Source organism: Capsella rubella, unplaced genomic scaffold (genome assembly GCF_000375325.1).
Source record: "Capsella rubella cultivar Monte Gargano unplaced genomic scaffold, Caprub1_0 scaffold_1, whole genome shotgun sequence".
Classification (NCBI taxonomy): domain Eukaryota; kingdom Viridiplantae; phylum Streptophyta; class Magnoliopsida; order Brassicales; family Brassicaceae; genus Capsella; species Capsella rubella.
This window is the reverse complement of record NW_006238923.1, coordinates 16749050-16765196: the sequence shown is the minus strand read 5'-3', so window position 1 is coordinate 16765196 and position 16147 is coordinate 16749050. Positions and strand designations below refer to the sequence as shown.

General features: G+C 35.1%; 4 protein-coding genes and 1 long non-coding RNA gene across 6 annotated transcripts; 3 read left to right on the top strand and 2 right to left on the bottom strand.

Moving 5' to 3' along the window:
• The first annotated feature begins 34 nt into the window (after positions 1–34).
• Positions 35–687, top strand: LOC111832652. The gene is made up of 3 exons (XR_002835561.1): positions 35–262; positions 447–502; positions 634–687. It is a non-coding gene; the product is annotated as an uncharacterized LOC111832652 (long non-coding RNA).
• Positions 688–4167: 3480 nt separating this feature from the next.
• On the top strand, positions 4168–8235 carry LOC17897784 (translation initiation factor eIF-2B subunit delta). The gene is made up of 7 exons (XM_006306890.2): positions 4168–4834; positions 6174–6302; positions 6395–6741; positions 6820–7564; positions 7663–7762; positions 7847–7901; positions 7992–8235. The coding sequence occupies exons 1-7, from the start codon at positions 4276–4278 to the stop codon at positions 8052–8054; spliced, it is 1998 nt and encodes a 665-aa protein (XP_006306952.1). The 5' UTR covers positions 4168–4275; the 3' UTR covers positions 8055–8235.
• LOC17898262 lies at positions 8064–9406 on the bottom strand. Its single transcript, XM_006305530.2, has 4 exons — positions 9059–9406; positions 8819–8940; positions 8564–8749; positions 8064–8463 (listed from the first exon to the last, which is right to left on the bottom strand). The coding sequence occupies exons 1-4, from the start codon at positions 9287–9289 to the stop codon at positions 8343–8345; spliced, it is 660 nt and encodes a 219-aa protein (XP_006305592.1). The 5' UTR covers positions 9290–9406; the 3' UTR covers positions 8064–8342.
• A 2047-nt stretch (positions 9407–11453) lies between these two features.
• Positions 11454–14809, bottom strand: LOC17899559. 2 transcript variants are annotated; one of them, XM_006306998.2, is made up of 7 exons: positions 14568–14809; positions 14168–14393; positions 13950–14073; positions 13492–13832; positions 12407–13148; positions 12113–12297; positions 11454–11698 (listed from the first exon to the last, which is right to left on the bottom strand). In XM_006306998.2, exons 1-7 carry the CDS (start codon positions 14654–14656, stop codon positions 11612–11614), a joined length of 1794 nt encoding a protein of 597 aa, XP_006307060.1. In that variant the 5' UTR covers positions 14657–14809; the 3' UTR covers positions 11454–11611. The 2 variants fall into 2 exon arrangements, with proteins under 2 accessions (XP_006307060.1, XP_006307059.1); XM_006306997.2 differs by having other exon boundaries at positions 14168–14390.
• A 455-nt stretch (positions 14810–15264) lies between these two features.
• Positions 15265–16022, top strand: LOC17900522 (early nodulin-like protein 1). The gene is made up of 2 exons (XM_006305769.2): positions 15265–15448; positions 15545–16022. The coding sequence occupies exons 1-2, from the start codon at positions 15265–15267 to the stop codon at positions 15889–15891; spliced, it is 531 nt and encodes a 176-aa protein (XP_006305831.1). The 3' UTR covers positions 15892–16022.
• The last annotated feature ends 125 nt before the right edge of the window (positions 16023–16147 follow it).

Genomic DNA, 16147 nt, shown 5'->3' with positions numbered 1-16147 from the left:
CAGACAAATGAGTCAAAAAACTTTGGAAGGGAATGAACTTTAAGACAAAGAGGGAATAGAACCAAAGAGTTCTCAAAGAGGGGCTTAGAAAAATCATAAGCTTAAAGGTAAAAGACTTTGGATGGGTAGTGCATGCAAAGTAAAGTAAAGAAGATCAGTTGCGATATGTTGGATGCTAAGAACGACACAACGGGGTAAAGATGCAAAGTAAAGTAAAGAAGATCAGTTGCGATATGTTGGATGCTAAAAACGACACAACAGGGTAAAGAAGTCTCAAAACCAAACTGTGAATTCAGCATATGACTTAAAAAGTTGTAAGGCAAAGATAGCTGACAAAGAATATGCAACATGATTAGACTTTAGACCAAATAACATAAACGAACGAGGTAAGTATATGACATTCACGTAAAATGAAGACTAACAAATTTTCTTTTTTTTCTTTTCAGGTATATGGATCTGTTAAGACTTTGAGTTGAGTTCAAGTAGCAAACTTCTTTGACAGGTATATATTTTTCAAACCTTTTTGTTTTTTTTAATGAGCTTTTCAAACCTGGAAGTAATTAGTTGATACTATTATGAAAATCACTAGTGAGAGACGTATATGTCAAGTATAGACTATTTTGATTTTTACAGGTACGTACTTCAGGAGATGTTGATATTACAACTGTAGCAGAATTTATGATCAGGTATATATATATATATATATATGCTTTTCTAGACTCCTCTGTGATAAATTAATTAAAAACAATGTTAATTTTAGGTACTGGAACAGTACAATGTGTTGTTGTATTGGAACATTACTGTCTCTGTTTTGGTGCTTTTGTGTCATCATGTCTTACTCTATATAATGGAGGCATCTTAGAGTCTCTTATGTTTGGTGTTTTGCTCTAAACCTTTGGTGATTGTTTTAAACATGTGAATGACATTCTAGAATTTTACTTTAGCTATTGAAACATTACTTTGTTTAAAATACTTATTATCTTAGTTTTGGTAGTGTATTTTCTCTTTATGTCTTTTGGGATCTTCTGCAGATACGTATTTTGAATCTTGGAAGTGTATATGTTTTGGTAGTGTACTTTCTATTGGAACATTACGTCTTTGTTTCAAATACTTATCATCTTTTACTTGGTAGTGTACTTTCTCTTTACGTATTTTGGGATCTTTTGCACGTTATGGTAATAGTCTTATTGAATCTTTTACTCTTTGGCTTGATCTCTTTATACAATAGATAGTGATTGAAATATTTCTGTTATTGCATGAGTGCCTATCCATTGGTCTTTTAGTGATCTAACATAGGCAATTTAACTCTATTGAATCATTTGGTGTATTTAGTTAGAATATGCAATGAATTTTCTTGATTGTTTACAATAACGTCTCTTGTCTTATGATCATAAGGCCCTTTGGTTTTTTTCTCTTTCTCTGTCTTAGTGCTATTTTTTTTATCATTCTTACTCTATGTAATGGAGACAGCTTAGAGTCTCGTGTAGATATTTATTTTGACATAAGAGCAATATCTATAGATTATGATTGTAGTTTCCTTGAATCTTGAAAGAATTTGTTTTGTATTCAGCTCCACACCTTTGGTGATTGTTTTAAACATGTGAATGGCATTCTAGAATTTTACTTTTAGCTTTTGGAACATTACATTGTGTGTCTGTTATACTTATCTCTGTTTGGGTAGCATTTTATGAAATAGATTCATCTTGGGATCTTATGCATACAAGTACTTTTGAATGTATGTGATGACCTACTAATTCTCATTATGGTAATAGCATTATTGAATCTTGAATGTATTTGTTTTGCATTATACATATATGTTTTAAACCCTTGGTGACTGTTCTACGCAAGTGAAACCACATTTTTGGAATTTTGCATTGTCAGCTAATGATTATTGTCTTAGATTCTATAGATCGTACCTCGTAACTCTTGGATTTACTTGAATCTTGAATGGATTTGTTTTGTGCCATGTTCTGAATTCTTGTTCTTGATAATACATCTGAAGTGACATTCTCAGATTTCTGCATCACTCACTCATGATTACTGTTTTAGATTTTACTACTTGTATTTTGTTGGCTTGATGCTAAGTACAATATATAACGATTGAACTATTTATGTTATGCTAAGTACAAACAATATTCTTTGGGAATTGTTTTAAGAACTTTTGATTGCACTTCATATGATTTTATAGGAAATATATATAATTTATTACTTTCAAAAATAATTTAGATTTTAATTACAAAATACTTTAGGTTTATATGAAAACCTTAAATAAAACATTTAAACATCATAGTAAATTTCCATTTTTATCATTAACATTATTATTGTTTTACCTATAAATGCTCAAAAATAATGAAGATAATTGCTATCAAAATTGAACAATAAATCAACAAATAAATTCAGGAGGATTTTAAAAATACCATTTTTCAAAAAAAACTTTAAAATACCATTTCTTTTAAATTATATCAAAAAGCCACTAAAATTATGAAATGTATCCAAAAATGTGTGTAAACTTATATAAACACTAGTTGTTGATCTGCGCTGCGCGCGAGAATTTTATATGTGCGGGACATTACCTAGTTATCAATAATAATTAACATATTTGACTAATTAGTTATTAGAATAAATTAAATTGATCTAAAATATTATCTTAATTAATAAACTATTATTATATATTAACAAATATATTCCATTGAAAATTTAAGAATGTTAAGTTTCATAAGTTAAAAAAAAAATCCAAAAATGATTTATCTTACAAAATAGACTATGAATTTTATTTCATTATCTATGTGTAACCATCAAATCAATTTATTTCACTTCAAATAACAAATAAAATATTTTTACTTTGATAACCATATTTACATATACATTATATATATGAAATTGACACTCGTATATTGCTAGTAGCCCCGGGCAAAATATTCGTTAGATTCGCTTCGCTTCGATATTTGTTTCAATTTGATTCAAAAATTCAAATATCGATAAGATATTGAAGCGAAACAAATATGAAAATGTAGTATTCGTAAAATCCGAAGCAAATAACTAATATATATTTTTTTAATGTTGAATATCTACTTTGCTTCGTATATTTATATATATGTATAAATATAAATCATTATATAATATATATAATATGTGTATTTATAGATTTGAGTTTATATCTAATAGACTTATTATTTAAATTATTATATTGTGGCCTATAGGCTTTTTGCTAAATGTTGTTTTTAAGCAAAAAAAACTTTGTTAGAAAATCAATATTAAAAATAAAATGTGAGAATCCTATGGACGGTAGTTACATTTCCTTCTTATTTTGAAAATATGTCAAACAAGAACCTCTAATATCTCATATTTTGCACGTTATGTTTATGTACTATATGTTTTTAGTTTCAAAAAAAAAATAGATGGCTCGAAGTGAAGCGGATAATTTGCGAATATTACAAACAATATTCGAAGTTTCGAATACTTGAAAATTTATGAATCGAAACAAATAATAAAATCAACTTTTCGATCGAGACGAAATGAATCCTAAGAGGGGTGTATTCAAAATGGAATTTTAAGAGATTTGAGTTTTATAAGTTTTTAAATGATTTTGATGAATTTAGGGAAGTTCATATGACTTTTGTAAAATCCTTTCAAATCTCACCAAAAACCATGGGATTTTGATTTCTGTATTTTTAACTAAGAAAATCCTCCCAAATCCTCTGAAATCCTTCAAAATCATTAAAAGCCAAATCCACAAATTGTTTTCAATAACAATGGATTTTAAGGTGGATTTTGAAATCATTAGTTGAATAACAGTGGATTTCATGAGACTTTTTAAAATTCATGTTTGAATAACAGTGGATTTATAAGTTCTACACAAATCTTTTAAAATTCTACTTTGAATACACCCCCTAAATATCACAAATTTTCTAATTATTCGTTTTCAGGATTAATTGCTAGTACTCAAACAAGCATGGAACGTATGCTTGCATATTTGTCCATGGGTCAAAACATTCGTTTCATTTTGTGTAAATATATATTGAAAACTATACCAATGTAATAAAAGATTAATGAAAATTTGATTAACGAAAAGCATAAATGACAAAACTACATTTAATTACTTTTTGGCACGTTATAAAAATATAATTAAATTCAACTTGCATAAATAAGGTTTTAATCAGTCGTCCACCGTTTTGGTTTAATCCTTTATACCTCTCCTCCGCCTAATTAAAACCCTAAAAAAATTCATCATCATCATCGTCGTCATCCAAAACTTGAGTAACGGTCTCTCTCTCCATGGATACTCGTCGCGGAGCTCTTGCGGTTCCTAAAGTCCGTCGAGTAGGCTTCTTCACATCAGCAATCGAGCCGACTCAAGACTCATCACAACGACCCAATCGAAGCCAATCCGGTCCGGTAGAGGCAACAACCTCTTCTTCTCCTCTCTCTGATTCACCTTCCGGGAATCTCATTTCTCCGGTCTTAATTCCGCCTTCGCGTCACCATTCTGACAATCTAACCTCTCGCGCTGTTGCTGCTGCTGCTGCTCCTGTACCCGTTCCTGGACCTGCCGCCTTTCGCAGATACTTAGCCCATGATCGGGGTCTTAACGTCGGCAGTTACAATCCTCCTGATTCGCTTCTTGGGACGTCACCACCGTCGAGTAACGGAGAGTTTTCTGAGGATTCGGTTTCTCTGTTTGGGTTTCAACGGAGCGATTCAGCAAAGTTATCGGCGAGTTTTCCTAATGGAGGATTCGATTTGACTTTAGCGGTTAGAGCTCCTCAAGAGCCTGAACCCAAAATTGCGACCGTGTCAGCTTCTGAAGTGACAAAGAAGATCGCCGAAGTTTCTGGTATGTATACTTATCACTCAATCAAATTTAAGGGTCTATTGAATAAATTGCGTTTAGTTATTTGTATAATTATGAGTTTGGTATTATATAAAAAAGAGACCTTTATAATGAATTGTAATCCCCCAAGTAAGAATGAGCGCTGCCGTAGGGACCAGGGTAGGCCCCGAGAATCATGATTAGTTTGGAAAACTATGAAACTTGGTTAAGCCTCGCTCTCATGGAGAACTTCTGAGAGTCTGGTTTGGAAGTGGAGCTTGATTTTTCCTATTTCCTTGGTGTCTGGTTTGGAAGTCAGTAACCTGTTCGATGACCATTCTCTGGCCTGGTTAATAGCTGCGGCTTTGTCTTGAGTAGCCAGAGATGACTATTCTCTAGCTCTGATGATAACCACACAAGTATATGTGAGGAATATTTAAAGTTGAGTCTGTTTGGAAGCAAAGTCTGGTTGTTAATAGCCGGACTCCGAATTTGAAACACTGAGTCGTGCTTTGAAGATAATGAATCAGCTGTTGTGGACTGTCAGAGAGTCGCGCATTGATGATAAATGAATCAGCTGTTGTGGTCTGTCTCCATTTGCAGAGGTGGTTCAAAAAACTCCCGAATCAAGCACTTCCAGGAAGCTACCTCTCTATCGGAGGTAGATGCAGTTGCTGCTGTTTCAGAGGTGTTTAAGTGTGAAATTGACTGAGCTTCCCACTCAACAACGTGTCATCATTGGCACTTAAATTTCTCTGAAATAGCGTTCTGTTTCTTAGTTTCATATACAGCAATCTTTGTATACTTCATGTTAACTCACTTCTGCAAAAGGATGCTTCGTAGACAGGACGACAACAAGCCTTTTTTTATCATGAAAGCAGAACTCTATTCTTTGCTTTGTCAACATGATCTGCCTTATTTTTTTGAAAGTCAGCTTAGGCATCTTTAACATTGACGGAAATGCATCATCAAATTTTTCTCCTTTACCACGTTGATGTTATTATCGCCGAGGTTGGGAATTCGTCTTCTATGAACTGAATTGCAGTCCCCAGTTTCTGACAAAAACGAAATTTTCGGTCACCGCATGGCCGGAGAATGGTCATTACACTCCTGTAGTACACTCCACGGTCAGAGGCTATGGAATTTTCCGGAGCTGTTGATGCTGCCCAGCCATAGAAGGGTCATTAAGTTCCATTCCCAAACTGCACTCGCCTTTAGAATCAGAAGTTGAAATGCATCTTTGTCTCTAGTATCAATTTTGACCTTTTGAATTGCTATGGGTTTGAGTCATTCCATTATTGCCATGGATAGATGTTTCCTTGTAGTTTTGCATTTCATTACTTACAGAAAGAAAATCATGCAGGAAAGAGTGAATCTGTGACCACAAAACCCCAGAAGGAAAAGGAACCAAAATCGCTGAAAGATAAAACAACTAAAGCAGAAAGGCGTGCCATCCAAGAGGCACAACGGGCAGCAAAAGCTGCTGCAAAAGGTTCTTGTTTTGACAATAAGTTTGCTTTGTTTTCCGTTTACATTAAAGTGAAATGTACAATCATCTGATTGCTTCCCTCTTGCAATTTTTAGGCGAAGGAAACAGGCGTGCAGATGAGTCTGGTAAAGCTAATCCTGGCAAAGCTGCCAAAAAGCCTCAACCGAAGAAAGAAAGACTTCCCGCCACATCCTCTGTTTCTGTAAAAACAGCTGTAGCAGTAGAAAAAGAGAAGAGAATGGATGTCCCTCAGACACAAATGCAGTATGACGACAAAAGCCGAGTCGAGAAAGCTAAGAAGCGTGCAGTCGTTGAACAGACCGAGAGCAAGAACAAAGTTGAATTATTTCTCCATCTTCCTCAATACGAGCGTGGCAATCAGCTTCCCGATTTAAGCTCCAATATTTTCATACTCGATACCATACACCATGCAGTCTATAAGGTACATCTCTTTGTTTAGATGTGTGGCCGTGAATTTATTTCTTCAAATGACATTACACATGTATATTGTTTATCTTAGGTTGGTTTGCAACATTTGGCTGGAGATATATCTGGGGACAATGCGCGATGCATTGCCATGCTCCAAGCATTCCAAGAAGCTATTAAAGATTACACTACACCTCCTATGAAAGACCTGACCATGGACTTGACAACCAAAATTAATGGTTATGTTTCATTCTTGATAGAATGTCGTCCACTCTCCATGAGCATGGGAAACGCAATCAGGTTCCTGAAGAACCAAATAAGAAAACTACCTGTAAACCTGTCAGAGCCAGAGGCAAAAGCCTCCCTGTGTTCGGACATTGGACGGTTCATAGATGAGAAGATAATTCTTGCAGACAAGGTAATTGTACAACATGCTGTAACAAAAATCAGAGATGGAGAGGTTCTTCTCACATACGGATTCTCTTGTGTGGTTGAGATGATTCTCTTATATGCCCATGAGATTGGGAAAAAGTTCCGTGTAGTGATTGTAGACTCACGCCCGAATCTTGAAGGGCAAAAGCTACTCCGCAGACTTGTGACACGTGGCCTCGACTGTACCTACACTCATATAAACGCCATTTCCTACATTATGCGTGAAGCTACACGGGTTTTTCTTGGGGCTTCATCAATCTTCTCGAATGGAACTCTTTACTCGAAAGTTGGTACAGCTTGCGTAGCAATGGTTGCAAACGCATTTAGTGTTCCTGTAATTGTGTGTTGTGAAGCATACAAGTTTCATGAAAGAGTACTACTTGATTCCATCTGCACCAATGAACTTGGTAATATTTCACTCGCCCTTCTTTGTACTTCTTGTTGATTAGTCCTTTGCTCGAAATCAGATATTGAATAGAGATTTGAATGTGCGGAAACTTTACAGGCGATCCTGATGCCGTAGCCAGCATACCATCATTTAGTACCAAAGCAAAGCATTTAAAGACGATGGACAACAACAAAAACCTTCAGTTCCTGAATCTAATGTAAAGCGCTTTTTAAAGTGGTTTTGAAAAGTCATCTCAAATCTTTATCTTAGTTTCTCTTAATCTCGTGTTTTGTTGTTCCAGGTATGATTCAACTCCTTCAGAATATATATCTATGATCGTATCGGATTATGGAATGGTAAGTATCACACATATTATTATGTTCTAAGTTTATTATGTCAATGCAGTAGTGTCTGATACATCTTTATCTGTGTGTGTGTAAAAATAGATTCCTCCGACAAGCATACCAGTGATTGTACGTGAATACAGGAGAGAACACTTGTTGCTATAAAAGGTAATGTGTTTAGAATATTTATTAGCATACAAAACTACAGATACAGTTTACAGGGGGAGAGGGAAAGCTTAGTAGTATTTAACATAAACTATCATCATTCTTCTTTATATCTCTAACGATGGCATGTGAAATTTGTTGTTCATTGTTCAAGAATAATGTGATTTGGAATTTGGAATGATTCTTTTTGTATTTGAGTAAAAAAAAAAATTGTTTCTTTGACAAAAACAAATAAATTTGAGAGTAAAGTTTTGCTTTTTCCTTTTATATAAAACAAAAATCTCGAAACTAGGAAACGACACCGTATTGGTCTTTAGATCTCCTCCGGGGTCTCGTTCTCCACAGTATAGCATGAGGACTCGGACATAACCTGTACGGCACTTTAGGTGGTGTCGGAACCTCAGGAACCCTGTTTAAGTCAAAGTTTCACTTTTTATTACCATTATCAGAGTTAGTATGAAATGTTTTATAATCGAGGAATCAAAGAAGAGTGTATTAGGAAATCTTACTGTAATCCAGAAATTTCAACTTGTGAAAAGTCAAAATTAGTTAAACTGTCTGATGTAGCTGTGCTGGGCGAGGTCTTGTGTCCCTTAACCTTGGCCGGAGTCAACTGTTCCGGTGAAGAAGGCTGCTTTATAGCCATCACTTTGCAATCAAAGTATCTTGCTACGTCAATCCCACTCATTGCCCATCTGTGGACTGTGGGGTTCAGAATCTTTTAAATAATGACCCCGGAAGTTTCAAATCGATCAAAATAGTACCTGTAAAGAAAGCTGTGCTGATGGAGACCAACGAGAAGCATGGAAGCACCAATCTCTTTAACAACTTGAGCAATCATTCTTCCATCATCTTCTCCTTCCCTCACGATGATCTCCGTATGCGTCTGTTTAAAAAATCTCGATCACCCACAAGTTATATAACCTTTTTTAAAACTCATCAAGAAAATGGAAAGTAAACAACAAAACTCTCCGATCAAAAAAGATTCGTTTCTAATGACTCACGTTGAAGAAAGAGTCGCAGATTTCACGGAAAGAGAGTGCGAGATGGTAACCGTGGCGGCGGAGGTTACGGGCCGCCGTGGATTTCTTCTTACGGGAGGGAGGAGGAGAGAAGACGTGGAGGAGGACTATGACGTCACCTTGGCGGAGGAGGTTGTGAAGTGCCCATTGTAACGCCGTCCTCGCCGCTTCTTTGTCTTCTACGACCACCACAATCCTCCGTACGTCTCCCATCTTTTATATATATATATATAATCTCTCTATCTTTCTTTCTCTTTCTGGGGAATGGGTTTGGTTTAGTGTCGTAATTCTTGTGACTCTCTCTCTCTCAATATGTGTAGAATAATAAAAAGTTGGAAGTTTTTCGTAGTTGAAAAATAAATTAAAGTTGGTCAAATGTGATACATAAGGTTATGAAAGCATGGACCGTGTTTTTGTTATCTGGGATAGAGTGTATTGTGTATTATTAACATTTAGGTCTGATCATACAATTCTTAAACCAATCCAAAACTGAAAACAAAAGATTAGTTTCTAAACTGAACTCTATCATTTGGAAAGAACAAGAAAACTGAACTCAATAATTATTGGATTATACTTTTTTTCCGATTCGAATTATGTAAACCGAACCAAAAACTAACCAGTATATCCAAAATTCTGAAATACAATTATATATCTATAATTATTTAGTTAAAATATTAAATAACAAAAATATCTGAAATATTATAGATTTCCCAATATTTTTTTGTTAGATAATACAAGGTTTATTAAAATTTAATTATTTTTAATCTAAAATCGTGCAACCTTTTATGTTTTCTTTTCAAAAAGCGTTCTAAAGGTTAGTTATTGTGAACTGAAACCAAATCGAATAGTCATAAAATCTAAATAGATAATAAGATTTCCTACTTAAATCATCTGAATCCGAACAATTTTCGATCCGATCCAAAATCCAAATCCAAATCCAAAACCTTCATTTTATACATATTGAACATGGGTTTCATTCTCATTCTTTTGTGGAATAATTATTTCCAATTTTGTACAATCTTAGGAAAATGACTAATATTTCATGTCGAAAAGATTGATTTTCATGTTAATGTTATTTACTAATGGAAACCATAGTATAGTAGATAGGTAGAAAACATTAAATGCAATTTGAAAAAAAAGGCAAAACATGAATTTTATTGGTCGTGTTGGTGCTTAAATACGCGTCTATTTAAAGTATGTTTTCATACAATTACAACTAGAAGAGAAAACACAATCAATAAAAACCATTTATAATTGATTACAATAAATATTTTATTTATATTAATAGCCCTAATAGGTGTAAATTGGTACGTTAGAAGAAGAAAATTCTTAATAAAACAATTAAGCGCTGTGTAAAGCAATTACCATGTTTGGTTATGGTAGGAGTAGGACACACAATTTCAACACGAATTGTAAAAATTCAGTTTACACGAAATTGAGAGAACACAATAGTATTATTACAGGGTTAAAATAGCAATAATCAAAACTTAGTGGAACTGTAAACAATTTCAACAAAACAAAAGGGTAAAAAAACTAATTGTTTTAAGAGTATAATATGAACAACGCGCTACGATCCAACCACGTGTCAAATGAATAGACTCGGTAAACTTTAAAAAAGGTAACGCACGAAAGTCCACGTCAGCAGCTGACAGAGAAGCATATGACTTCCACATGTGTTTTTTCTTCTTCTTACCCTAAAAACATACTCTTAACTGTGTAATAAATACGAATCTTAAACTTGAGAACCTATAAAACAAATATATATACTGTATAAAAAGTATTAAAAAATCTAAAAATATGAAACAACTTTTAAGAACCACAAATGTGTTGATTTGAACATAAGCCATGAATCCGGAGATGGTCCACATAAATTATTTTGTTATATAAATAGAAAAGTATTCATGCAATTACGAATTATTTAGTTTTTTTTTATGAGAAAAGGTATGTTAAGGAAAAAAGATAGTGGGACAATGACGAGAGGAAATGGTTTGGTTGTATCTATGGGATCGACTTGTGCTTGTCTTTTCTATCCCTAATTCAGGAAACATCCGCACACAAAAGAGTTTATTTCTTCTAGTTGCAATAATCAATAACTTATGCATTATCTTTTTTGGAGATATTATATCATAAAAGTCATGAAAATATATAATGAACAAAAAGGAGATAACAGGATTTTTAATTGATGTCAGTCACGTCATACATTATGAGATGGAGGAATTGTTTTGGGTAATGTTTAAAGGCCTCATGCGCTCTCTGTCAACAAATTTCTTTACCTTTAACTCTCTCAGGAGACATTTCAATTCAGTTCATAGATGACCATTGACCAATTAAGCTATAAACTTAACCATGACTTTTAACGTTGTGCTATGGTTTAATCGGTACGAACTAATATGTGTATCAACATAGATTACTCATTTGAGAAGTCAACAAATAACTCAGAACACATGAATGTTATTTTCAAGTTTCAAAAAATTTCGGATGCAGTGTAGACCAAAAGGGATCAAGATTTTTTCAGGAACAAAACTGTCTGGTCTCTCAGCTTGACGATCCTCCATTTAATCTTCGCTTTTTAGGGGATGGCGACTTGAAAAGGTTTCTGACAGATGTTAACGGATCATCTACCTGACAACATCACACAAATAAAGGAACCATCAACGACATATCCGAAATTGATCTTCTCTTTTAAATATACGATTAATCTTTTAAGGCCAGATCTCATGGTCAAAGCAAATTTTGAGCCAAACAAATTGTAAAGGATAAATCAACAAAAAGTCGTACACAATGGAGTTCTAACAAGGACATAAGTTGCACTCTCAACCAAGATATGTTTATAGCTTCATACTTCTAGGTTATTGTTCGATCTTTCTATTTGTTGCTTAAAAAGGAGTTTCTATGATCTCATTTCGATAGAAACATGGGAATGGTCACGGTTCAGCTATATCTACCTATCTGTAATTAGCTTTTTCCATTCTAACACTAAAAACTAGTCAATTTCCCTAAAGAATATATCCAAACGAATGTAGTGGAATGTGTTACCTTGAAGAGGGAAGAGGGTGATGGTGGAGTCTGACAAGATCCTTTATGGCGTTGTAACGCAGACAGAGTCTGTCGCCATCCAGGGCCTCTTCTACCCGTTGACCAGATCCAAGGACAGAAATGTCTATGTTGCTTGATTGGATCAAATTCCATCTGTTTGTTTGCCATTGCTGATTTTCCTGCATCTTCACATTGAAAATTGTATTTCAGTATAATTTAGCTGAACATTCTCTGAATTAACGGTTTTAAAAATCTAAGAAATTTGTGTCTGCATTGACACTCTTGGCAATTTACCTGCAGTTGAATCCTTGGGTTTGTATTTTTCTGAAAGAGTTGATGTTTCTACCATCATTTGTTTGCCTTTGTTTTGTACTGCAATATCACTCTCTATATCAGTTGAGTTTTTTCCTCCATCAGCCTTATCTCCTATATCATTCATTGCTTGATCACTATCTTGTGTAACACCACCATTTTTCTCTGCAATTTTACTCTGTTGATCCTGAATAGAACTGACATCCCCATGATCATGATCTCTGGAGTAAGAAGCAAATCTTGACCTCAAGTTCCTTCCGATAATAGGCAGCGATATTGTTGCTTTGAAGTTTTGTTTTGTTGCTGGGGGTCCTCCTGCTATAGTAAACTTTAAGCTTGAAGGTTGCTTTTGAAGTGTACCACCCCCAGGATGTTTCTCTGTACTAATTTCCGTATCACCAGTTACTCTACACAATTCAAGTGGTCTTGTAACAGTTGAGAAAACCCATAGACCAACACAGGCTCCACAGAGCTTGCAGTCCAGTACAACAGAACTAGGATCAGAGTTTAATGTGTCAGGAAGGGTTGGGTTCTCATTATTCCCTGATATTTCAGTTGGAATCAAGGTTGAATCAGAGATTCTTAGAAGCTCGCGGGTAGCAGTTTCTGGCAGTAAATCAATAGTATCTGTACCCCTAGCAGTCTCAGTCGATTTATCTTTGCAGTCCACAATATAAGGAAGTGCCCGTGGTTCCCAGCCACATAAACTGATAAGTTTTTGTGCCTGCAAAGATATCAAAGTATCAGATATGACTCAAAATTATACCAAAAGCCTCTCAGAAAATATGCCATAAGTGATCATATATTGACTGTAAGCAAATATTATATCATATGAACAGCATCAATGAATCAAGAATAATAATTTGGACAGGCTACAGTAAAGTCTATTGATAGAGGCACAATAAACGAAGGAGCATCCTACTCTACTAAAATCATACAAGTACCTAAAAGTCTAAAACAAAAAACATGGACATGGTAATGTAATGCCAAAGGCTGAAACAATAATAGCATTGCAAAGGGTTCTACGTTAGCTAGAAAAATTTCAGATTTTTAGGTATAGGTCAAACCTGGTAGAAAAGTTGAGCCGGACTCGCTCCAACATGATTGATAAGGGAATCTGTTTGAGAACTTTCTGGTGCTGTGTCACCAGATGCAGGTGCAATAGGTTGTTTGAGAAATTCTTCCAGATCAGAGCTCCTCATGTAATCAATGGCTGATGGCGAAATAATAGGCAGGGCCAACAGTTGAAGCAAAGCTTCTGACCGTTCTTCATGTCGATCGACTAAATCCTGCGGTGTCATAGCAGGAAACTCAGAAAGTGTTTCTTCGCATGAATTCTCTATCCACGGACAAAGTAATTTGTGTCCATTATCCAGCTTTAAGCTGAAGACTAATGCCGCTCTCTCCACTGGAAGACCACAGAGAAGATATCCAAAGTCAGAGAGGATACAACCCAAAACCATTACAGTGTACTAGTTATAAAGATGATTCTACAAACAAAACAAACAAGAAATGTTAACAATACCTTGTTGCTTTGACCAAGAAGCTGGCGCTGAAAAATAAAGATGAGCTCCACAAGATTCACAAGCTATAGAATCTGCATCATCATTCACCCACCCTCTCCTCGCGCAATTTACCGCACTAATACACTACCGCCACACCAAAAATAACAAGAATCAGGTAAGAATTTTCATAGCAACCACCAGATAAAAATTGGTAGTAGAAAGGTCAGAAGAAGCAAACCTGGGGTTTGGCAAACCATGTCATGGACTTAAAAGTAGCAAGCCTCCTCATAAGATCTCCTCTATCCCACGGCCTGCAAAGACCAGACGGTGATGAACCGGCAGGGACTTTAAAAGCTGAAGACCTATCAATGGTAGCTAATACCCTCTTTGGCTCAACCAGTGCTAACGCAGACGAAGGATTTGGACGCTTCTTGCCTCTTGATTGTTGCTCTACAGATGAACTACTGAACCCAAAACGATATATCAAATACATAAGCTGATTCAGAATCATAACATGAACACAAAAATCACCTAATCTCCACGACTCTAATCAGAGCAAATAACGAAACGAGTAACGATTCTGGAAATTGAAACTTAGCTAGTGGAAGATGAATGGATCCATGAAATAAGAAACTAACCTGGTTGAGGAAGATGAAGGCTGAGATTTCGAAGGAGTGAAGAGCTTGTCCATGATTTGGTGAAATCTCTTCTCCGAGTCTTGCGCCATTGTTTATCTTCAAGAAAAAACGCTGATTCTTCTTGCTCTTCGTCTTCCTACAATCCTATAAACCCTAAATCCTTACAGTCAGATTCGACTCCTTCTTCTTCGTCGCGGCTCAGGTGAACGAACGAGTGAGTGTTTTAGATGGCGGTGTCGGAACAACTCCAAAACGACGGGACCTCGCGTCGTATCGGCAAATCCAAATATTCTCAAGTATTTTAACTATTTTCAATAATAGTCCCTATAATTATTACTTCATCTAATTATCACCCAAACATTGTAAATTCGTATCAAAAATCCAAAAAACACAAAAACAATCATCGAATTATTTAAAATTACAATATTGATTCCGAATTAATACGCAAAATCCTCACACACACAAAAAAAAACAGATTTTTTTTCTCAACTAGTCGTTATATCCTCGAAAATTTTAATTAAGATTTCAAATTAGCAAATAATAAGTCAAAACAATATCTAATAGATATCCCTCAAGTTGTGGACAAAGCCAAACTAACAAACCTAGCTGCAACTCTCTCACACGCACTAGTTTAAATTCAAACCTTAAGCATCAACAAAAGCAGATACAAAGAGAACTATCAAAAAGAAAGAAAAAAATGGGTGCACAAAAGATTGTTCTCATTTCGATCTTAGTACTCTTTTACGTGTTTTCACTTGTGTCATGTACTGAATTTGAAGCTGGTGGAGAAAATGGTTGGATCATACCACAATCTAGTAACCAGACTGATATGTTTAACCATTGGGCTTCCAAGAACCGGTTTAAAGTTGGCGACACTATCCGTAAGATTTATCTTTTTTTATTCCTTCTTTCTTCTATAACTTATCAATGATCAGATTTTGAAGTTTTTGATTTGGTGTGTATATATATATATAAAGGTTTCAAGTACAAGAAAGACTCGGTTTTGGTGGTATCAGAAGAAGAGTACAAGAAATGCAAAACGACCAAACCGGAACTTTACTCGAACCACGACGATACGGTTTTCAAATTGGACCGACCCGGTTTGTTTTATTTCATAAGCGGCGTCGCAGGGCACTGTGAGAAGGGTCAGAAAATGATAATAAAAGTCATGGAGGTTGAACCTACGCCGCAGTCTCCTCCGCCTTCTTCGTCCCTAGCCGCTTCTTCAACTCACAAGAAGAGTAACAGCTCAGTGAGAAAAACGATTAGTGCCGGTTTAGTTACAATTTCGATTCTCGTTTTGACGGTTCTTAGTGTTGTTTAGTAGTAATTGGTTTTAGAGTATTGGAAGAAGAACCATTAAGGCTCGGTTATGGCGGTTCAACCGTGGAGTTTTAGTCCGGTTTAGGATTTTTACTTTTTTTTTTTTTTCAATTCCATTTGTCTTTTGGTTAATTCACAGCTTTGAAATAATTAGGATTGACATCCTAAACTTGCATTTCTTAAAATGTTATTTACATTCTTATCGGAAATTAGGATAATAATAAATGAAGTCTTGTCTTATTTAAAACTGTTCGTAT